A 24,403-nucleotide genomic window follows, 5' to 3' on the forward strand; every position below is an offset into this window, starting at 1 on the left:
CGTCCGCGGCCCCACCCCTCGCCGCTCGACCCCGCCCACTTACGTCACTTCCGGTCGACCAGCTTCCGAACTGCTCTGGCTCCCGCCTTCGCCCGCTTCCGGTCGTCGTCGTCGCCGCTGCTGCCGCTGCTGCTGCTGCTGCTGCTGAGGCTGCGGGCGGAGGCCGGAGGATCGGGCGGCGGCGGCGGCGGCGGCTAAGAGGGCGGCGGCGGGAGCGGAGCGGGACGAGGGAGCGAGAGGAAGCGAGCGAGGAGCGAGTGGAGCGCGCCCGTCCCCGTCCGCCCTTCCGACCGCCAGAGGAGCCGGAGCTGCCCGAGCCCCCAGCTGCCGTCGCCCCGCCGCCGCCGCCGCCCGCCCGCTCGCCCGCCCGCTGGACAAAGCCAGAGAGCCCGCGCCCAGAGCCATGTCCTCGTCCGCCGGCAGCGGCCACCAGCCCAGCCAGAGCCGCGCCATCCCCACCCGCACCGTACCCATCAGCGACGCCGCGCAGCTACCTCATGACTACTGCACCACACCGGGGGGGACGCTCTTCTCCACCACGCCGGGAGGTGAGTGCCCGCCGCGGCCCCGGGCCCGGAGCCTGCAGCCTGCTTCCTCCGCCGGGTTCCCCCAGTCTCCCGACGCGGCCCTTTAACTCAGGGCGTGTCCACGCCGGCTGCTTGGCCCCCCTCCCCCCCCCCGCATACACACTCACACACACCCCAACCCGCCGGGCTCCACCGAAGCCCCCCTGGGACTGCTGTCGGGAATCTGAACTTCGCATTCTCTCTTGCCCGCACTCGATTCAGCGCGCGCCCACTCTGAAAACGTGGCTCTCGTGTCGCGGGGGAAAGAAAAGCCCTGTTCCCTCCTCGTGGCAGGTTTACGCACTCGACCTAGTTTCTTCCCCTTCGCCTCCTCTCGGGCAGATTCGTCTACACTTGTCCTTGAGCTCGCTCTGCATTACCTCCGCTTCTTGTGTATTGGGCATCCGTGCATATGCATGCTTGACTCTCCGAGCTGTCTCCCGGGCCTTTTCAGAATGGAAGTTGAGACTACTTCGCTCCTGGGACGCCGCGATGACTTGTGTCGCTGCTTTTAGAACACAAGGAGGAGGCTGGAATGCGGAGTTTGGAAGCCTCGCCTGGCGTTATCCTGCTTTGACAGCATTGTTTACTTTGCTGGACAAGGCCCCATGGGTGGGGGGAGTCCCCAGGGTGGAGGAGAGAGTGATACGAGTAATGCTCAAGTAATAGCGGAGGGAAAGGAGGTGGGAGTGGTAGAGCGTTGGCAGCCTTAAGGGTAGGGTTTTGGCAGCGACGTGTTTGGAGATACCGTGTTTCCCCAAAAATAAGACCGGGTCTTATATTAAAGTTTGCTCCAAAAGTCACATTAGGGCTTATGTTCAGGAGATGTCATCCTGAAAAATCGTGCTAGGGCTTATTTTCCGGTGAGGTCTTATTTTCTGGGAAACACGGTAGATTGAAGAGGCCGCTGTCAAGGAGGGCACCCTGGCCCGTAGGATGATTGATCCTAAGGAAGGGGCAGTGCACAAGGAGCTTCCTGGGCAGCGCTTTTCACAGAAGGGCCAGGGACTGTTTACAAGGAAGAACACTGGGCTAGGGGTGAAGCCGTTGGATTGGTCACGGGAAAAGGGAGCTCAAAGGTTGTGTTTCCCTGACTGGGCTGTTCTCCAAAGGGAGGAGACTGGAAAGCGATCTTGAGGGACCATATTGAAGGGAATCGTTCTTCATTTTTAACTTTGGAACGTTGCCTTCTTTTGGGGATGTGGTGGCCTGTTGCTAGAGGGTTGGGACAGGGCTGGCAGCCGCTGCAACCTACTAGATTACTAGCTTCGTTCCTGTGGGCTGAACTCACCAGTTGTTCTCCAACCAATCCCTTGCAGTTAGGTCTGGGCGATCCTTGAATCGGTTTCACAATAACAAGGGACCTTAGAGTAAGAAGACCTCCTTGCCAACAAGGGATAAAAATCTAGGAGAGAGTTCTACAGAGGAATCCAGCCAGGCCAACTCTAGGGGAGAGGTTGTTGGCTTGGAAGACTTTAAAATGACCCGGCAGGAGAAGTTCATAAGACGCCTGGAGAGCTGGTTTTAAGGAAGGTTTAACTTTGCAGAACAATGCAGTTTTTTAGTGAGGTGGCTTATATCATTGGAGGAACCTCCCTTCTGACCTGATCTGTTCAAGGCCAGCCCCTGAGCATGCTGAGACACCTTGCGGCTTAATCATGGAAGATTTTGGTAGGCCAGAATCTGCTTTACGAAGAGTTGTCTTGGACTGACAGCTTTTAAGAAATGGACATTGTTCTCCGAGCTGATGGAAAGGACTTGATAACTTCCAGAATTCTTTGTGGGATGGGTCAGTAAATGCCGGTGCTTCCAGCAATTCAGAACATATGTCATAGTAACAACAGAACTCAACTATTATTTATTTGGGGAAATAACTAAACTTTTAGTTATATATTAATCATTATTCCCCTGAGGGAAGAGGCACAGCGGGGCACTTTTATTTTATTTTTTTAAAGATTTTATTGGGGAAAGGGAACAGGGCTTTATTGGGGAACAGTGTGTAGTTCCGGGACTTTTTCAAGTCAAGTTGTTGTCCTTTCAATCTTACTTGAGGGCGCAGCTCAGCTGCAGGTCCAGTTGCCATTGTTAATTGCAGGGGGCACAGCCCACTATCCCTTGCGGGAGTCCAACCGACAACCTTGTGGTTGAGAGCAGGCGCTCCAACCAACTGAGCCACCTGTCCGCCCCTATCATGCTTTTAAAATACGGGCATAGTCTTTAAGCATTGCTTTAAGGATAGAAGCCTGTCTCATAGTCTGGATTAGTTCCTAAAATGCTTGGAAAGATTGCCAGAAATATTGACTCATTTACCCTTCCTCCCAACACACACACTTACCACTGCTTTCTCAAATATCACTAAACCTGTCTGCAGATAGTTTCTACACACAGTTTTTTGTTGTTTCAGATTTAAATACTTGTCATCTTAGCTCATCTATTATATTAAGCCTGTATTGGTAGAGCACATTGCGATCTTTGAATTTTAACAGGAAGACTTATTTACATATTGTGTTTAGAAGATACAGCACTATTGTGATTGGATTTAATAACTATTTTATAGCAATTAACTGCTGTTTAGAAGTTCCATACTTAGTGATTTATTATTTCCCCTTTGGAAATTTTCTGCCCTCCTGGTTTGTTCATGTCTCTTGTTACATTCCTTTCTCTCCCCCATGTAATTTTCCTGGAACCAGGGTAAGATAGTTGGTTGTTAATTTGGTCTCCAGGTATCTGAATTAATGTGCTTAGGTATCTTGAGTGAGTTTTGTGGGACCGGTGCAGTACTTCTCACAAAATGAGACCACAGACAAAAATAGGAAATGCAGTCCTTCCTCTGAATGGTCTTAAACTCTTGATGGGTATTGGGGATGGATAAGATTTTTAATTCTAGAACAAAAAACTTGTGTTGTAGAGTCAAGTGCTAACTTACATATTTCAGACTTGTAAACATTCAAACAAATGAGAGTCGGTAGGCTTGTATTGGAAATCTCTATTTACTGGGAAGGAAGGGGATTAGCATTTCCTGTCTCAAATTTCTGGAGGGTCATACACATGTCAGAGCATTCAGGAATAACAGTAGATGTCCCAAATGCCCTAAATGATCAGACTGGGCAGGGACATTCACAACATAGTGAACTTAAGACCGCCCCACTCCCCCCCTTGAGTCCTTTATTTATTGGGGATCAGAGGATACAGCCTACCCTTGAAAAGATTTCTCAAAGTGGGGGGGGGGGGTGAAAACACTTGCTGTAATCTCTTGGATTTCTCTTACTGCTTTTCTCATTATTAGGGAAGAGGAAAATTTTGTTGAATAAATTCAAGGCAAAAAAAAAAAAAGCCCTTGGATTTTGTGTTGGTTCTTCCTTTGAGAAGCTACTTCTAGTCTCAATGGAAGGTAAAGTTACTAGATTCACTTTCATAACACTTTGGTTAGCTGAGAGAAACAGGCTCAGAGAAATTAAGTAACTTGTTAGTGTTATGGTGCTATATAATGGCAGTGGCTAACCTCTGGTTTGGTGTCCTATCCCTAGTTCAGTTTTTTCCTCCACTATCTTAAGATGCTTATTTTACTGGGGAAGGAAGTTTGCCGACATTTAAAGAGATGTTTCTACCTTTGGAATGAATGCTAGCTAACTTGATTCTTGCTGCTGTCTCCTTCTGGGAGAGTTGTGCTCTGGGGAATGAGCAAAGACATAGAGACCTCTTTTAGCCTTTCTTTTCCTGTGTAACAGCCTCATCAGCTGTGGAAAAGTATGCTGTTGCTATAACAAGAGCACCAGAGGGGAACTAACTATGATGATCTGAAATCTTATTCATGTGTTTGCTTTCTCCTTGCCAGCTGGAGAGTTGCTGTGATTGGTTCACTGGGGCAGAATTACCTGAAGGCCATTGGAAGGGTCTGGAAATAAAGGAGAAGGCAGGAAGTAGGGAAAAGAATCCGCTTGGGTTATTAATAAGAGTATTGGGTGGGTTGGGGGGGGTTCCCTGTGTTTTGATCTGGTTTCTTTCTTGGGAGAACTAATAGAGCTCTGTGTGTAGATATTGGGAAAGAAGGCCAGTTTCTGACTGTCATAAAATTTCTAGTTTGATGACCTTGGACTGAGTTTATTCTAGGCCAAAAACTTCTGAACCAACAAATGTACTATTTGGTTCTCTAGCTTCAGTTATTAACCAAAAAACTTCATTGTTGCATGCGAGAAGTGCGTGAAAAACATAATGAAAGGGGTTCATTCGCCTTGTGTTAGGAGGATCTGGCATTTACTTCGAGTGACATAAATTCACATTTGTCTGTCATTCCATGGGAGATTCAGGTTTAGTCTCAGACTCATCAGCTGCCGATGTATTTATTAAAGAAGATGTACTTCATTTTTTTTGTTGGGTACTTTTTTGCTGATGAGAGACTGAATTCTGAGTCTGGGAAAGGCAGCAGTCCTCATCCTCAAGGCATCTGGCAGTGCTTTATGTGGAAGGGGGTGCCTCTGCCAGCCCTGAATCAGGCGCAGTCTCAGGAGGACACACAACTTTACCAAGGTGCTAGAGCAGCACATGCAGGAGAGACCTGCGCACAGTTCCCTTCCGCCTCCTGCGGCCTGGTGTATAAAAGAGGAAGAAGGAAAAGTGACGAATCTGTAAACTGGCGCTCCCAGGGTGATTCAGCAAAGACTGTTTGAGGACTGGAGTCTTAGAGACAATTTTATAAGAGGGGTTTTGCATGGTTTGCAGACACTGTTGGCTTGATTACTTGCAAGTGTAAAGGTTTGCAGATCAGACAGATAAAAAGTTAATGTGGGGGCCAGCCCGGTGGCTCAGGTGGTTAGAGCTCCATGCTCCTAACTCCGAAGGCTGCCGGTTGGATTCCCACATGGGTCAGTGGGCTCTCAACTACAAGGTTGCCGGTTTGACTCCTGCAAGGGATGGTGGTCTCTGCCCCCTGCAACTAGCAACGGCAGCTGGACCTGGAGCTGAGCTGCGCCCTCCACAACTAAGATTGAAAGGACAACAACTTGACTTGGAAAAAAGTCCTGGAAGTACACGATGTTCCCCAATAAAGTCCTGTTCCCCTTCCCCAATAAAATCTTTAAAAAAAAAAAAAAAAAAGTTAATGTGGCGGAAGCTAGTTCCTCTGGCTGCAGAGAAAGAGCCTGAGCAGAATAGTTTGTTGATGAGCGGCAGGACATTGTCTTCACTCCCAGGTAATTAATTTGAACATATTAATGTTTAAAAGATTTTTGCTCCTCCATTTATAATAGGACAAAAGTCAGTTGAGACTTGCAGTCATTCAACTTATCGAATAGGGAAGGCCTAGGTTACCATTTTCGAATTTATTCATCATGGAACTTAGGTTCGTGAAAGCTCTTTAGAACCTGTGTGCTCCTTCCCACCCAGCAGCTATCCACCCGCTATGTGGCTAGTTTTAAAGGCCCCCTTTACCTGTCCTCTGGCCACAGCCTCAAGCCAAAAGTTCAGAAATCTATGAGTGTTTACATCTAAATAAATTATCTTTCAAATCTCTAGGACAAATGCCCTGACAAACAGAAACTGTTCATTTTATTGAGTAGTTTTGGAAAGTAAAAACATTAACAAACAAGGATAAGTTAGAGAATACAGTTCAATTCTTGTAGATTCCTTGGGATTTTCTGTATATAAGGTCACATCATCTCTGAGCAGAGACAGTTTTACATCTTCCTTATCAATCTGGGTGCCTTTTATTTCTTTTTCTTGCCTAATTTCCCTGGCTAGAACCTTTAGTACAGTGTTGAACAGAGGTGGCAAGCCAGTGAGAACGCCACCCTTGACTTGTTCTCAGTATTAGGGGAAAAACATCCAGTCTTACATCATTGAGTAAGATGTCGGCTGTGGGTTTTTCATAGCTGCCCTTTATCAGGTTCTGTTTGAGTGTTTTTTTCATGAAAAGGTGTTAGGTTTTGTCAAATGCCTTTTCTTTCTTTTCTTTTTTGAATCTCTTGAGATGATTATGTGATTTTTGTTTGTCACTCTATTGATATGATGGTATTATATTAATTGATTTTTGGATGTTGAACCAACCTCGCATGGCTAGGGTAAATCCCACTTGGTCATTATATATAATCCTTATGATATGTTGCTGAATTCGGTTTGCTAATCTTTGGTTGAGGATTTTTGCATCTGCATTCATGAGAGCTACTAGTCTGTATTTTTCTTGTGTTGTCTTTGTCTGGTCTTAGTGTCAAGGTTATACCTCATTTAATGGTAACTTTTTTAGAATAGACCTGTTGTTTATAGCAGGAGTGCTAACTCTTTACTGGTAAAGATAGATCATTGCTCTCTAGGTCTGAGAGGTACTTACCAGAAAGTGTGAGAGGCTTGTAAGTCTTCATTTTAAGATGTCATAATTAATTAATTGGGCCTCGGAGAGAGGAGCTCATCTCATCACCAGAGACCATTATGTTAAGAGTTGGGCTGCTTTTACATTGAAATGAAACTACTCTCTGGTCTGTTAAGTTCCTAGAACTATTACGAATAGGCGACAGATAAAAACAGTGACCTAGACCAGTGATCTCTAGTAGCCTTTTGCCACTTACCAACTTTGTTGATAAAGAGTTCAAGTTTCTTACTGTAAATAAAAGTGAAAGGTGTTGATAGATACCCATTGTTTTATTTTTTAGTGAACTTGGGAGGAAAGCAAATAATTGGAATGGAAGTCAGGTTTGAATCTGAGAGCTTTCCCCCCACCAATAGCGCCGACCTGGATATTAGTGTCTTCATCTGTGAAATGACAGGCTTCCGACAGGCGGATGCTCTCTAAGTCCTCTCCTAACACTGGGCCTCCTGGGTGGGAACGGAGTTCTCAACTTCCCCTTCAGCCTCGCTGTGGGTTCTATTATGGCAGTGTCCTCGGGGGTTGGGCAGGGGGCCGTCCTTTGACCTTAAGGTCTTAGAAATCTTTGATCCCAGTTATTGAGACTTGGAGTTAGTCAAAGGACAGTAGGATTGGCTGTACACAAACCTCAGATATCTTTCTTTTGCTATAATAATTTAGTCAGATTAAGTTCTTAGATCCTGAGGCTCCAGGTGTGCCTTTTGTGGATGTGAAAATTATCCCTTTCTTGGTTTGATTAGCACTTTAGGGATTTATTTGATGGTTGCACACACCGAACATGGCTTGACCACCGACAGCCTCCCTGGAAGATATACTGCGTTAGAGGGTTTTTATAAGTCCTTTCTGTAGTTTCACTTCTTATTTTTCCTATTGGGGGTGAGGGAAGGAAAGAGGCAGATTTCTTTTCTGAGTGCTTTAGAAGCGCTTTGCTACTTCTTCATCTTGAATCTATTTCAGATGTCTTGGTGGCCCTTACGTGAGGCATCGATGGAGAATTGTCAGGAATCCCTAATGGAACGCTGAGGTTACTTGCCAAGTGCTTTGTGTTTTTTTAAATTCAGTTTCTAGGTTTGAAGGATACCTTCCTTCCTTGTGCTCTCTGCTGCCTTAGCTGTGTCAGTCTGTTACGCATAAATATATGTATTTACAGATGCTTTGGAGTCGTCTTTTTTTCAATTTCTTATAATGAGTTTTATTTTGGGTTTTGTTTTTTTTTACACTCTTGATCTTTTTTTAAAAATTGGGGTTGGGAGGGCTTTAAACAATGGAAATTTATTCTCACATTTCTGGAGGCTAGAAGTCTGAAATCAATTTTATTTTTTATTGTGGTAAAATACACGTAACAAAATTTGCCATTTTAACATTTTTAAGTGTGCAGTTCCATGACATTAAATATATTCACATTGTTTTGCAACCGCCATCCATCTCCAGGACTTTTTTCGTCTTCCCAAACTGAAACTTCATATCCATTAAACAATTAACTCCCTATTACCCACCCACTCCCAGCCCCTGGCAACCACCATTCTACTGTATCTCTATTAATTTGACTACTCTGGGTACCTCACGTAAGTGGAATATTCAGTATTTGTCCTTTGGTGACTGACTTGTTTGGCTTAGCATAATATCTTCAGGATTCATGCAATCACCCTTTTATTTTTCTTTGACATGTATTTTTTATACCTGTGAAAGTAAGGTTTGAAAGTGATAGTATTATTAAGCTAATAAGAAACAGCAACACTCTCTTTCCCCATCCCCTCTCGTCGCCATTTCCACTCCCCATAGAAACCACTTTAAACTCCTAGCTGTTTCTTGTAGTATTTAATGCTATTTCTAAATAGCATGATTTAATGCTATTTCTCAGTTTTAAACCAATAGTGATCATGTTTCCAACTATGGAAGATGACTTAGTTGCTATATACACCCTTCTTCATACATATAATTTCTACTTTCCAACCTCCTAATTTGATTTTTTAACTCATTTGGTTAAGTTAATAGTTATTAAATTTAGGTAAATATTAAACACAGATGTGGCCGACACTGTTGGTTTCCTGCCCAGTAGCCATTCCCTCTCTGTGCTAGCTACCCCCGTCTCCCTCAGGGTTTTAAGTGGCAGTGTGCCAAGCTGCCAGGATATGCACCGGGGCTGCTCTGCGTCTTCTCCAGCGCCCATCCTGATGGGCATTTGACCCAGTTCTGGCCATATGAGATGCAGGGGGAGGTTAGCGAAAGGTTTTCTGAGAAAGATTTTCTTCTGCATGGAGAAAGTCCCCTGAGAAGCCCTGCTTGACGCCACACTCTCCCTTCCTGCGACACTGGTGTGTGAGGGTGTAGGGCCATCTCAGCCTTCTTGAAGGGTTTTGTCGCCATGTTATTCAAGCTGTGCAATTTGGGCACGTTACTTAATGTTTCTGTTTTGAGTTGTCTATTTGCATGCGTGGGTGCTTAATTCTAATTCAGGAAGCAGCCTTAGTTAAATAGAATTTTATGACAGGGATCCTGTGGAAATGGAGTAACTGCTATCCTGTCAGTTACCGATGTTACAGTGGACTTTCTCTAGGTGGTTTTACTTCAAGTCATACAATTTCTTAAGTGTATATAGCTTAATGCATGGATTAATTATCATTTAAACTAAGCTCGTTGGCCCTGAAAGAGGCCGTTAGGCTAGAATGACCTTGTTTCTGTACTATCTTGGCAAGTATACTTTTGGGCCTCATTCTTTGGCCTTGTTCCCTGCCATTTGAAAATCACTAGTTTTTAGATCAAAAGGTAGAAGCTTTTTTTCCTCCTCTCTATTCTCCATCAAAGGGACTTGGTTTTACTCTCTTATTTGCTAGTCATGTGAGCGTCAAGAAAGTGCTAGGTCTAGAAATTAGATTTATCCTACTGTCCAGTCACCAGGAAGAAAATTTATAAATGTCTAATGGTAACCCTAGATCTTGAAGTTCCTATTTGTTTTGAAATCCAAGCGTGAAGACTAAAGTAATACATGCATATTTTTAAACCAAAAGAAAAATTGAACAGAAGCACATAAAATGCAAAGTAAAATGCCCGAGACAACTGGCTTTTAATAACTTCTGTTGATAGTGCTTTTATTGATTACCACTGTTGCTGTCCTATATGTATACTACCATTTCTTGATTTCTTAACATTAGATAATACTATTGACTCCCTATTATGAAAGATAAGAAATCTAGGACACTTTCATTACTTTCTATCTCTCACTTCCCCTCTTCTCTCAATTTACTAATTTCTGTAAATTGTACTTTTTTTTTTTAACTTTTATTTATTTTTGCCCCCCTTCTTCGGCCTGCCTCCTTCCCCCACTCCGGTTCAAGCCGTTGTTTCTCAGTCCAGTTGTGTAGGACACAGCGACTTGGCCCATGCTGGTATTATGACCCTAAGTTGGACCCTGTGGCTCAAAGACCTAAATGTAACAGCTAAAACTATAAAACTCTTAAAAGAAAAGATAGGAACGAATTTTTAATGACTATGGTCAGGCAATAATTTCTCAGATTGTGATACCAAAATCACAAGCAACAAAAGAAAAACACATAAATTGGACTTAATCAAAATTAACTTTTGTGCTTCAAAGAATACTGTCACAGAAGGGAAAAGGCAATCCAACAAATAGGAGAAAATACTTGCAATCACATATGAATAAGGGACTTGTAGACAGAACACATAAAGAACTTTTACAACGCTGTGGTTAAAAGACAACCGATTAAAAAACGGGCAAAGGCTCTAAAGAGACATTTCTCCAAAGAATATATATGTTGTAATGGCCAATAGGTGTTCGAATTGCTGCTCAACACTACTAGCCCTCAGGAAAATGCAAATGAAAATTATACCACCAGGAGACAGCACTTCACACCCACTAAGAATGAAAAAGATAACAAGTGTTAGCTATTATAATGTATATGCATTGGAACCCTCACACTGCTGATAGGAAGGTAAAATGGTCCAGCCGCTTTGGAAAACAGTCTGGTAGTTCCTCAGCGTTTAAACAGAGTTACCATGTGATCCATCAATTCTACTCTTAGGTATATATACCAAAGAGAAATTAAAACTTATACACAAAAACTTGCACATGAATGTTTATAGCAGCGTTAGTCAAAACGGAAACAACGCAGATGTCTTGTCTACTGATTAATTGATAAAGTGTGATATGTGCATATAGTGCAATATTACTTAACAATAAAAAAGAAGTGAAGTCCTGGTAAATGCTAAATATGGATGAGCCTTGAAAATACTACGCAAGTGAAAGAGGCTGTCATAAAAGACCATGTATGATTTCATTTACAAGAAATGTCTCTCGGCAAATCTATAGACAGAAAACTAGTGGTTGCCTAGGCCTGGAAGAGATTGGAGGAAAGTGCAGAGGGGCTTCTAAACGTGTGTGGGTTATCTTTTGAGGATGATCACATTGTTCTAAAATTGACTGTGGTGATGGTTGCACAATTCTGTGAATGTACTAAAAACTATTACACACTTCAAAGAATGAATTATATGTGAATTATATCTCAATAAAACTGTAAAAACTGTGTTTTATCACCTGCAAAGTCACAGAAGTTCTTCAAAGTTTCTCTTATACATTTACACATCTATAACATTTAGGTAGAATCTCTACTTCTTATTTCCTAGTTGTTTCAATGATAATTCTTTAATGCATATGTTATTGCTAATATATAATTTAGAAATAGAAAGCTTATTTTTATCTTTTTTTCTCCCCACCACCTCATCCCCAGTTTCCTAGCTTGGTGTATTGCAGAAATGAGAATAACCTTGTTCTGACTTGCACGTTGAATGGTAGTAAGAACATCTCACAGTGAAACCTCATCCTTCTGAAACTTAGCAGCGAGCAGCAAAAGTGGGCGGGTGAAACAACAGATGTGCAAAGTCCATCCACTAAAGCTCTTTCCCTTTGTTCGTTGGAAAGCCACCAGGCCCCCTCTCAGCCTATTTGCTCTTATTTTACGTAGCATTCTAATAAGCACATCACTGACTTCCAAACCCAACAGATTGGAAGCACGAAGTTTGAATGGATTTGAAAGGTGTATATAGACAGAATTGTGCCCTCCCCATTCATGTATGGAAGCCCTAACCCCAATGTGACAATATTTGGAGATTGGGCCTTTGGGAAGTGCCATATTTTGCCTTGTAGAATGTGCTTCTATGTATATAATGTGCATCCACGTTTTGGGCCCAAACTTGCAGGGGAAAAAACTCTTTCGTTTTAATTTTTAAATTCAAGTTTATATTTGTTTATGTTTAGGTACTTATTTTTTGTATTATAAAGGAGTTTTAACATTATTTATTTTTGCACTTTTAACTCATAAGCATAAGTAAAAGAATTAAAAACATTTATATACACACGGAATTAGTACTACCTGTGTGTGATGTACATCCTTCTTTTTCCCTCACAAATTTGGGCAAAAAAGTGCACATGATTCAGGGCAAAATACTGTAGTTAGGTTTAGATGAGCTCATGAAGGTGGGGCCCTCATGATGGGATTAGTGCCCCTGTAAGAGAGACTGGAGAGCTGGCTCCCCCCTTAGCCACGTGAGGACACAGCAGGCAGCTGTCTACATGCCCAGGAGCGAGCTCGCACCAGAAATAGCCCATGCTGGCATCTTGATCTTGGATTGCTCAAGGACTGTGAGAGAAGTTTCTGTTTAAGCCCCCAGTCGTGTTTGTTAAGGCAGCCCACGGTGAGTAAGACTTGGCATGAAGGCCCCCCTGGGCCTACCTGGAGGGAGACGGCAAAACGAGGGAGGGGCAGTTTTGTGCAGTGTGAGGAAAAGAAAGAGCATCAACTGAATTGGCCCTGAGACTTCCCAGGTCACAACATGGTATTAGGTGGGTGCAAAAGTAATTGCGGTTTTTGCAATTATCTTTAACCTTTTAAACCGCAATTATTTTTGCACCCACCTAATATAATAAATGATTTTCATAATAACCATGAATCATCAAGAAAGCATTGAATTGTTTTCTGTTCAAGGCAGTAAAAAATTTAAATACGTATTAATAATTAAAATTGTACACTTTCTGAACGTTAAACTAAGTTTTCTACTATCCAAAATGACATAATTTCCAGTTGCCTTTTTGAGTTGTTACTATAGTTCTTATTTTACAAAGCGAAGAGGGTAAAGGTAAATTTCTAGTTTCCTTGTCCTAAAATTATATCTGTAACAAAATATAAGACTTGTGTCTTCTTCAAACCAGGAACAAATGATTTCCAACTTTTCCAAGGGGTCTTAATAGGTTGGAGGGAGACAAGTGAAGCTGTTCTGCTAAGATTAGGGTCATGGTCCCATCACAAATGGTCTGTGGGCCTTGGAGCCTAAATATTTCTAACAGTAAAAGTAGGAAGCTAATTCTAGCCCACTCTAAGAGGGCTAAACGACTTCCTTTGTGAAGTTTTTGGCCTTCGCCTGTTTCGTCTAGGCTCATATAGGTGAAAGAAGCTCCATTCACCACTAGAGCTATTACCCTGGTTTCTGCCATGCTGTCCTTTAGAGATTATCATATCTACCAGCAACCTCTTTTATTACTAGGAGTTTGTAATGCTTCTTTTACTATTTTGAAATTAGTTTCTTAAATTATGTAACCTACCTATTCATATAATTTAAAAAACTACATTTCTCTGTCATGTAAGAAGAAATATTAGGTTGGTGCAAAAGTAATTGCGGTTTTTGCAGCTTTTTTTTTTAACCTTTTAACCCGCAATTACTTTTGCACCAACCTAATATAAAGATGAAGTCATTTATAAAATACAGACGTGTGCAAGCCTTGCCAAACTAGAAGACTGAAAATCAAAAAACCCGTCCACCTTCCCTCCCCACCCCATTTTGAAAAGTGATCCTTTAGGGAAAATGTTTGGTGGTCTCCCTTGTATAAACTGCTTGCCATGCCATCTGCTGTTCACCCTGTTATTTAGATGTAAGTGATATACCTTTCGTCTCTTCGCTTTGGACAACTCGCTCCCACTCTTGGAGATTGTAGTGACAATGAGGTGGAGCAGAAAGAGGGCTGGACTGGGAGTCAGGAAACCACAGGGCCACTTCCCATTGTGCCTCTGTGTTCTGGGACCTTGATTAAGTCACTTTTCTGGGTCTCAGCATCCATCAAAGTGACCTCTGTAGCCCCTTCACTCGCTTACTAATTCTTTGATATTTCATCTATTCTCAAATTACTGTTACTAGGGTTTCCGAAGGAGGATGAAGTTGGGTTCTTTCTGAACTTTAACGAACACAATAGTCTGGGGGACTTGAAAAATACGGATTTCCAGGTGCTAATCTCAAGGATTCGAATTCAGTTGGAATTTTTTAAACAAGTGTCCCAGATGATCCTGATCGTCTGCAAAAATGCTGCCTTAGTAGGTTCCACATGTGGCAGTGTTTTCCTTAGTAGCTTATTATGGGGAGGCTGAGAGCCAGATATTTTTTACTTCTTATAAACTATGAATATAATTATGTGTGCAGTACCATTGTAACAGAACTAGACAATAAAAAAAATATCTTTTGTAATTACTTTGAAAGCCTTAAAGGTTTTGTTTTGAAATGCTTTAATGTGTTTATAGATTCCCATCTGAGAACATTCTTCCATTCTGAGACACTTAGTCATTCTTTCCTGTGACTGATTTTGTAGTATTATTGAGAACAATATATTTAGTACTTAATTCTGATTGTTAAAGCAAGGATGGTGGGGGGTGGAGGATAGAGTCTCTTGGCCATTTTCTCACCTCGAAAGGCACTAGTTTGACTATTTTCCATTTAGTCAAAAGTAAATTGTTTACTAGCATTGGCATTAAAGTGTCATGGTACCACTGCAGAGATTAATCCCAAGAAAACTATTGTTTGTAACTCGTTTCCCAACTATTTAGCTTAATGTTGATATTATTCAATTCCTTCCTTTTGGGGAGGACTCCAAAATTTCTATTCCTCTTGCAGTAAATGCCTTGCTTTTTTCCGGTTGCTTCCTCACATTTCAAATAGGTTAGTTAACTATTGTAGTTGTTCTTGTGTTTCCCGGGATATAGCTATCTATCACATGGTGTTTGAGGAAACCTACCTCAACCATACTCTCCTTATTGTAATACGACAGTTTCATTTCTTTTCACTTGGAAATCTAAAAGCATTGACCAGCAGGTACCAATAGTATTTACATTCTGCCTTTGTACACAGCTTGACTTTCATATAATATTACCTTTGACTTGGATGCCTAAACCCTTAAAGCAGGTTTTTCTTCCCTGGATTTAATCTTGGTATGAGCAAGCTGCCTGCACATGACCACTCTCCTTTCCACCTCACCCATTCAGCAGACATCCCTACCATGGTCACCATATTCTTTCTCCTGATCCTACTTTAGTTTCAGAATCAGCAGTAGAGTTCCAAGCATCCACTGCATTAGGCCGACATCAGGCATCTAAATTGTCACTTAGTTTTGTGTATTATGAGTAGCCATTTCTTCTTGGGAAGACTATGACAGAAGAAATGGATAGCAGCAGGTTTTCTTAACTGTTTATCAGGTAAAGTGCACTGTTGTAAAATACTCTAGTAGCACTTACTGATAAGCAGATTGTTTTATAAAATAGAGATGGGCTTCTGCCACAGCTCAGTCTGAAAAGAATGTCGGTCTCAGTGACTCTTTGGAAAGCCTTTCACCTAAAGGTGGTTACCTATCTAATGGCTGTTTTTTTCACATATTGTTTATAACTTCATTTAAAACTTTAGAGGCCCTTAATGATGAGAACCTGGATCAGATGTAAATAAGCCCTGGCCCTGGCCTAAGGAAGTTGAGAGCCTTAGAGAGGCAAATAAATAAACAAGAGTCCTGTGATGATATGTATTGAGTACGATGGGGGAAAGAATTTTTTTTTTTTTTTTAAAGGCTTCATAAAAGAAGCGATACTGGAGCTGAGGCCTGAAGGATGAGCAGGAATCTCCCCAGCACACGAGAAGGAAAAGGCGTGGATGCAGAGGAGCCTGGTCCTAGGCAGGATGGGCAGAGCTCACCCTTTCAGCTTTCATTGTAAAATCCTTAAGGGCTTGGATTAGATGGGATTTAAAATAAATTCCTGGAGGGACCAGCCCGGTGGCTCAGGCAGTTAGAGCTCCATGCACCTGACTCCGAAGGCTGCTGGTTCAATTCCCACATGGGCCAGTGGGCTCTCAACCACAAGGTTGCCGGTTCAATTCCTTAAGTCCCGCAAGGGATGGTGGGCAGCGCCCCCTGCAACTAAGATTGAACATGGCACCTTGAGCTGAGCTGCCGCTGAGCTCCCGGATGGCTCAGTTGGTCCTCTCAACCACAAGGTTGCCAGTTCGACTCCTGCAAGGGAATGGTAGGCTGCGCCCCCTGCAACTAGCAACGGCAACTTGACCTGGAGCTGAGCTGCGCCCTCCACAACTAAGACTGAAAGGACAACAACTTGAAGCTGAATGGCACCCTCCACAACTAAGATTGAAAGGACAACAACTTGACTTGGAAAAAAGTCCTGGAAGTACACAATAAAAGTCCTGTTCCCCTTAAAAAAAAAATAAATAAATAAAAATTAAAAAATTCCTGGAGAGTAGTATATGTTGATATTCCCTTAATTTGTTTTAAACTCTTTCCAACCGTGTTTTCCAGGAACCCGAATCATTTATGATCGAAAGTTTCTGTTGGATCGTCGCAATTCTCCCATGGCTCAGACCCCGCCCTGCCATCTGCCCAATATCCCAGGAGTCACCAGCCCTGGCACCTTAATCGAAGACTCCAAAGTAGAAGTAAACAATTTGAACAACTTGAACAATCACGACAGGAAGCATGCAGTTGGTAAGAAAATGCTGTGTTGTGGACCAAGAGGGTGGCCCTGGGAATTGGAATGTCAGCCTGCTGCTGTACGTTGTGAAATGTTGATGGCTTCACTTATAACTGCCATTCAGTTAATTATATGTCTCTAAGGGTCCCACGTCCCTCCACCCTCTCTCCAGGGTTTATTGAAATGTTCTGGAATCCTAGGTTCTAAGTCATGACCATATCTAATCTAGTGGGTACGGGGCAGAAATCCAAAATCAGGGAATGGTAGGTAAATCCCAAAGGTGATTCCTTGAACCTAGGCTTTATTGGACTAGGGGAAATGCACACACACACACACACACACACACGCTAAAACAATTTAATAGTCCTCATTTCCATCCTTTTTATGGTGTTGGGGAAAAGCAATATGGGTTTTTTCCCCCCATTTTCTAGGACTGCCTTTAATATTTTAATGAACACCCCATACACACACACACTGAGTAGTGACTCTTCTGTCTCTGGAAGCGGAGGAGGGAGGTGGAAATGGCCAGCTCCTGAAGTATACCTCAGGTTGCACTCCGTGACCCCTGTACGTGAGACGGCATTCGGCCTGCCCAGATTCCAAGTGAGTTTTTAATGGACAAAGTGTCGTTCAGAGCAGGGCCAAAGTTCAAAGCCTCCAGAAGAGTGTGCTGATGTGCTAGATGCCACAGAGCACTCAGGAGCTCCTGTTTGGTCAACCTGTGGACAAAGGGACACTGGGAAAGTTTTCACTTACATCCTTTTCCCAAATGCTCTTCCCCATGGGTGATTAGACTGCCATTCCTTCCCCCCCAGATTAAAAAGACCAGCCACAGCAAAGTAGAATAATAATTTTAAGGCAGCAGAGAATGGGACAGTTTGAATTGTTTTTTGACCATTACATAGAAGGAATGACAATTAAAGCTGTTTTCCTTTTCTGACCTGTGTTCAACTTTCCGTCTGTCGTGCTGCCTAGGGGACGATGCGCAGTTTGAGATGGACATCTGACTGTCGCGCAAGGATCCGCAGCAGCACCACCCGCTGTGTGCGCCTGGTGTGGCCAGTGGGCTCGCCCGTGGACACACAGAAGACGCAGGACCAGCAGGCACAGCCACTACCCCCTCCTCCGCTTCCTCGGGTGCCAAATGATGCGAAGATGAGCTACATCTGACCATTGCCTCTCCCTGTTTCCCCTTCTCCTCCCCAGTTAGACACATTAGATTGAAGGCCCATGGCCTATTTTTGTAAAACTAAGCAGCCCACAAAGGTAAACAGTTGAATTCTGGCTTCGTAGTCCTTTTGCTATTGAGAAACAACCCTCCAAAAAAACCATGTTTTTGTTTTTTAATCCCAAATCAAATGTCAACCTACCAAAAATTGCCTGGCTGGAAAGTCTGGGGAAGTAGCAGTTTGATGAGTTCAGCGTTGTTCATGTTCTTACCCTGAGTCTCTCCTCCCTGTCTCCCGCTCATGGTTCAGTGCTGCAGGAGTCGGGGTTCAGGGGCTTCAAAACCGTCAGAGGAAAATAAACAAGAAGAGAGCTCCTTTCCCGTGTACCCTGAGGTGTTTGTCCCTGGGGACAGCACAGGTTTTACAACTCTGGTAGCACTACCCAGTGACGCGGTTTTGAGGTCCACTTCCCCTCCATTCTCTGGGAGAGTGTCTTCTGTCTTCGGTATTATAATACATCCTCCCATTCCTTTACTTAGCACATTTGTGCAAAAATTTGTAAGCTCTGCCTGAGAAGGGACTCATCGGTAACCAGCTGTTCTTTCCTCCCTTCCTTCCATTCCTCCCTGCTTGCATCGTGTTGCTTGCAGTCCTCTAGTCCTCTGAGCGTCCGCGTGATTTCACTGCTCCCAGAGCGGCTCCGTACCAGGTGATAGAGGCACTTGGCATGAGGCCTGGTCATCGTATCCTGCAGATGATACCTCAGAAGGACCTCGGGAGAGCACTGAGCCATCTGAGTACCCAGTCTCAGTGGTCATTGTTCTTCAGTCCAATGAGCGTTGTGATATTTGTTGTCTCAGATTGCAGTTTTTTACATTTTGAGCTTAAGGCTGACTTCAGAATGCTCTTAGAGAAGCACTGACTTTTTTCCTTTGTGGGCCTGCTTTGTTTGGCTGCTGACCTAGATAAGCATGGGCTTAAAAATGTGTTCCTCCTCATTTTCTTGCCTTTCCCATTGTACTCTGAATTTTCCCTTTCTTTCCCTCCCTTCCTCCCTCCCTCATTTCCTCCCTCTCGCTCTCCTTCCTTTATCTCTGCCAGGCCATTTTTCAAATATACATCAAGGATACCTCAAGTGTTGGTATCTGATAATATCTGTCACTCCTCTTATCTGAGGAGTGACCTTTTATTTTTAAGATGACTACAGACCTATTTTTAGATATGTTTTCAGTACAATTTTGAACAGCAACTTTTTAATCACACATCTTCCAGTGTTAGGAAGGTGAGAGAAATGTCCGTAGGCGAGCCTCCTGTTCCATGTCACCATCCTCTGTCTCCCGTAGTCCCTCATGAGCTCTTTCCTTCTCCCTCCAGTTTTGGGTGTGCATGTTTGGCGTTTGTAGTGGGTGGTTTGTAAAACTGGACCATTCTGCCTTGCCGTGGGTCGGTCATGAAAGCCTTCTTTTCCCTTCCCCTTTGCTCTGTCATTCCGCCTCCCCAGCTGACGATGGACTGGCACAGTAACCCTGGAAGAGTGACTCCCCTCCTAGAAAGGCTAATGCCTCTACCCATTCATAGAAAGACAAGTAACGTAGCCACTGGTGTCCTAGGAATTTCTGGTTGGATTTGGTGCCCTGAACCCTCTTATTGAGACGTCACTTCCCAGGGTGAGAGTAACAGGCCAAATGGCTAAGAAAGAAAGCTGTTTGTTTTTTTGTGTTTTTTTTTTGAACTATGAGAAGACCCTGTTCGTGAATACATTTTAGACAGACGAGAGAAAGGATGTCTGAGGGACTTTGTTCTGTTTTCTGCTACAAAATGTGAAGAGTTCAGAGTGAAATCTTTTGTGACGGTTGATGTCTCTCAGGAATAAGCTGGACCTCCAAAGTTCTGGAGATGCTTTCAGCCTCAAAAATTGATGATCAGAAAAGTATGTTTTATTTGTTTGATGTATCCCTGTTCTGGTTTTAATTAAACTCCAAATTTTGGTTTACATTCTCTTGGAAAAACTCAAGTTGCACTGTAAAAGAAGCTTGCTCAGGACCTTTTTGCCCTCTGGAAGCTTGATTCTTTGGGAATGACGCTTTTCATTCTTCATACCCTGGCCTTAGCATCCTGTGGAATCGGACTCCAGCTACAGCTAGTGGGTCTGTCAGTGAGCAGAAGCGCCCCCTTATCTTTATTGTTGCGCATGAAAACTCAGGTTCCTCACCCAACAGTGGGGAATGGATTTAAAACATGCCAACAGGAGTAGTATCAAGGTGCCATTTTTCCCTTTTTTTGCCATCTCGGGGAATCTCTTCATGTGGCCCCCTAATTAGAAACCATGTTTTGAGTATTTCTTGGGAATGTCAGCTATATGATGGATAGAGCAGTTGCCCCAGCCCTTAGCCTTCTCTGCAAGGACCTCCTTACTGCTTAGTGCAGTTCTTTCTTGGAGGCCACTGCTACAAGACATACCTTGACCTTCATAAATCGGCATTTTTAAGATAATTTCACAAGGCAACAGATAAATTCCAACAGATGACACCCTTTGTGCCGTGCTTCATAGACTCATTTTCAGGGCAAGCCATAATCCAGTAGGTGGTTTATTTCTGTATGTTCAGAAGGCAACTTACAGATGAAGACCTAAATGAATTATCTGTCCTGGCCTTTTCTTGGGGAGGGAATACCCTTCAGGTACCATATGAATGAGACGGTTCGTAAGGAAACCATGTTTCTGTACTTCTGGGGACAGTCTGTCTTAACGGGAAATGGCCTCTCCCTCCAAATTCCAGCAGGAGACATGCATTGTCCTGGTTTTGCCTTCGTTACAGTGTGGTTCATTGAGTTCACCACTTCTCATATCCTATTTAAATAGATATCAAGATTTCAGAGTAGGTACTGGGCTTCCAAGCCAAGAGTTTTGTCTTTCCACCTGTATTATCTATTGCTGCGTAACAAACTACCCCCAATCTTAAAAGAGCAAACATCGTCTGGTAGTTTCTGTGAGTTAGGAATTTGGAAGCGTCTTAGCATCAGGGTTCTGGCACAGGGTCTCAGGAAGTTACAGTCAAGATGTCGGCAGAGTCTGCAGTCATCTGGGGCTATAGAATCCACTTCTAAGCGCTCTCTTTGTGGCTATTGGCAGGATGCCTCAGTTTCTCCCCATGGGGGTCTCCAGGGTAGCATGTGTGTCTACACACTGGCAGCTGGCTTCCTCCTGAGTGAGTGATGGGGGTCGAGCGGGGGAGGAAGCTGCCGTGCCTTTTATGACAGCCTTTGAAAGCTGTCATAACACGATCACTTCTTTCTGTTTTGTAGAATCAAGCCACTAAGCCCAGCCTACACGCAAGGGGAGAATTATACCCCACCTACTGAAGCAGTATCAAAGAATTTGTAGATATAGCTTAAAACCACCTCACCCCTAATAGAGGATGAAACCAGGCCACTGGGGGCGAGGAGAGAGAGGGTAAGTTTAAATGATAGGTTATGAGATTTGTACTGAAAACAATTCTTCAGAATATGCGTTCTTTAGCTACCTGCTGGTTTTGAGAGGGGTGATGAGAAATGGCCGTTCCCAGGAGAACATAATACGTATCCATTTGCCTGACTACCAGGGATACTGTTTGGCAAGTCGTAGGCTTGGTGTGTCTCAGATTCAATACCACTTACTTGCTGTCTCCCCTAGCCAGGAATTGACAAAGGGAATTGGATCCTAGCTGAGCCACTAAAGCTGACTTCAGGGTTGTCCAGCAAAGGGAGCAAACGTGAATTAGATGCTGGGTTACTGAGCTGAAGAAAAGTCAACAGTTCAAATTAAGGGTGGAATAGATGACAGCATCTGGAAGCCAGAGTCGCTGCTTGGCAGCTGTTCTCCAGCCACATCAGCTGACCCAGATGCGGGCCTGATCTCACCCAAGAGGCTGTTGTTGAAGTAGGGAACATCTGGGAAGTAGAGATGTTTGTGCTTGATTGTTGAAGTCTGGTGTGCAGGTTAACTGCAGGCCCACCTAGTCCCTGGGCTTCCTGATGGAGACGGGTTCTTCAGGAGAACAAGTCCTGTCTTCACCCTTGAGGGAGACTTAGGTGAGGCTTGTCAGTGCAGCACATTCTCAGTGAATGTCTGCTGTGTGTTTGTGGCAGCCATGCCCAACCAAGTTTTTAGAGATTTCAGACATCTCAAAAGTGCAGATTCTCGTATGGATTTACACTCTGCCTCTTCCCAACATTTTCTTACCTACAGCCCTCCTTGCTTTAGAGTCGACAGAATAAAAAGCATTGCTTGCTGAGGTGCTAAGAAAAAGATACTTCTTCCAGCAGTAGGGAACTCATCTTTAAAGCATCTTCAAATGAATTTTGCTTTTCCTTCTGATTTTAAGGTGGAGTCAACATCGATGTTTTATTTTTGCTGTTTGGATTACCAGCTCTGAGATTCTCAGACCTCACCTTCCCAGTTCGAACATTTCCACTAGAATGCCGCTTGCTAGATGTATGGGTCTCACCCCCCGAGTCCGTCGGTCAGCCAGTACATACTGAGTGCCTGCTTTGAATCAAGGCCACTGGTGTAAGGGGCTTGTGTTGGCAACAATATCCCAGAAATTCAGTCTTTTCCCAAGCTCCCTATCTTGGATCCTCAGTGAGGCGTCAAGCATCTTGGCCGCTTGTGCCCAGGTCTCAGCCCTTTGCATTCCCCTGTAGGGAGGAGGCCCGATACCTTTATCTGGGTCAGAACTTCCCTTGGCATATTTCTGGACTACGTGCATATGGGCAGCTATTTATTAATCTGCGAAACCCAATCACGTACCCACCCATGACATCTGGGAGGGAGTAGTATTTGTTTTAAAGAAGCATTGTTTCATTGAGAACAGTTTCTGTCTGGACTTTGAAGGGGGTGGAATTACCACACAGCCCTCCCTCCAAAGTTCTTTACCTCTCAGCTTTTAATAAAAGATGAAAGCAGATTTTGAGGCAAATGAGGCACAATTTTTTAGAATGCTTACACCACAGGGGCATTTTCCGTTCTAGTAATTATTTTCCAGTTTAGTGTTGGCGTTTCCTTGAGGCTAGCTAGCTCACAGAAATTGTTTACCGAAGACTCTAAGGATGATGTATACATACTTGCTTTTTCAAACAGTTATTCATGTCACCTTTTACCCCCTCTGGAATTTAAGTTCCTTTCTCTGGGCTGGTCCTAAAAGTTGGTACCATGCCTTTTGGCAAAGCTCAGATGTAGGTGAAGTGTTTCAAGTCCCTGTTCAGATGGTCTGTGGTTTTTCTTTGCTTAACCTCTGCCTACAGCCCTGGCAGACCATACTGTATGGATGCCCAGTGGAAAATACTACCTAGATGCGACACATTTCTGGGGGTATTAAAGCTCTCTCTCTGCCACCTTTCTAGGAGTGGGAAGCTAGCCGAGACGCTGCAATGCTTGGTAGTCATTCAGCTCCACTGAAATTTGCAAAGGGAGCTCTTGCTGGTGCTTAAGACCAGAATTCCTGGACACTTCAAGCTTAGAGAATTCCATGAATAAAGCACAGTATCCTTTCTCACCCCACTGTAATCCCTCCCTCTTTGTCTTAGGGAAAAAAAAACAAACAAAAAACGCCATCCCAGGCCAAGGGTAATTTTTACTTGAAACCAGGAGAGTGGAGGAGCACTAGAGCCGGCGAGCCTTGCTGCGCCTGCCGTCTGTATCCGAGTCAGTACTGGGAGCCTGTGCCTTCCTTTCACCTGAACATGGAGCCCATCTCTTTCCACCTGGTGAGGAGACCCTCCGCTACCCACGGATAAACTTTAAAGGTGGTTTGCAGAGCCCAGAGGACACTCAACGTATTCAGGTGTCCATTTTAAGCATCTTTAAAATATTTTATATATTAAAAAATGCCGGTGCCACCAGTGGTCCATTTCTGTCCGTTCTGAATGGGAAAGCAGAGACTGCCAGTTCTTTCCTTGAGCTCTTTGTCTCCTCTGCTGTAGTTGTCCCCGATCCTTTCCCATCCATTTCACCGTCGTGGATGGATAGCTGAGGGCAGCGCGCAGCCAGTCCTGAGGCGCTCCTGTGGGATTCCGTGACCTTTTTTTTTTTTTTGGTAATTGCCCTTCCAAACCAGCAGGTGTTTGGAAATTAGGGAGGAAGAAAACTCTCACCAATGGTTGCTATTACAGTTAAGTCAATAAAGATCTTGAATATCAACTTGGTGTTCTATTTCTTAAAATTTCAAGTGAAATCCTGTTCACACTGGGGAGTCTTGGCTGTTGAGGGAGATGGGCACAGGCATTTGGCCACTTCATGTGTGGGTTCTTCTCAACACTTAGCAGTTCCTTTGTCCATCTGGCCCTGGATGTGCAAGGAGGTGATGTGTCCCTTCCCTCAGGAGCTTGGAGGTGAGCATGTACGTGCTGGGGCTGGATGCACCCAGGAAGGCCCACTAGGTACCAGCCTTGAAGCCCAAACAGCTTTCCCTGCCTCTGTCCCTTAGTAGTACTTGTTAGAAACCCATCGTATCTGATGTCTTAAACAAGGCTGCA

The 24,403-nt window shown here is 43.8% G+C and overlaps 1 protein-coding gene across 1 annotated transcript; it reads left to right on the forward strand.

Annotated features, from left to right (window-relative positions):
* Nucleotides 1-99: 99 nt before the first annotated feature.
* EIF4EBP2 (eukaryotic translation initiation factor 4E binding protein 2) lies at nt 100-24,068 on the forward strand. Its single transcript, XM_019712424.2, has 3 exons — nt 100-548; nt 16,553-16,738; nt 17,700-24,068. The coding sequence occupies exons 1-3, from the start codon at nt 404-406 to the stop codon at nt 17,729-17,731; spliced, it is 363 nt and encodes a 120-aa protein (XP_019567983.1). The 5' UTR covers nt 100-403; the 3' UTR covers nt 17,732-24,068.
* Nucleotides 24,069-24,403: the final 335 nt, after the last annotated feature.

This window comes from Rhinolophus sinicus, linkage group LG07 (genome assembly GCF_036562045.2).
Source record: "Rhinolophus sinicus isolate RSC01 linkage group LG07, ASM3656204v1, whole genome shotgun sequence".
NCBI lineage: Eukaryota > Metazoa > Chordata > Mammalia > Chiroptera > Rhinolophidae > Rhinolophus > Rhinolophus sinicus.

Bases quoted from the DNA above. Each gene is read 5' to 3' on its own strand.
- EIF4EBP2 (XM_019712424.2), top strand. From the start codon at position 404: ATGTCCTCGTCCGCCGGCAGCGGCCACCAGCCCAGCCAGAGCCGCGCC. The intron at 549-16,552 runs GTGAGTGCCCGC...CGTGTTTTCCAG, and splicing joins CTTCTCCACCACGCCGGGAG to GAACCCGAATCATTTATGAT. The intron at 16,739-17,699 runs GTAAGAAAATGC...CGTGCTGCCTAG, and splicing joins CGACAGGAAGCATGCAGTTG to GGGACGATGCGCAGTTTGAG.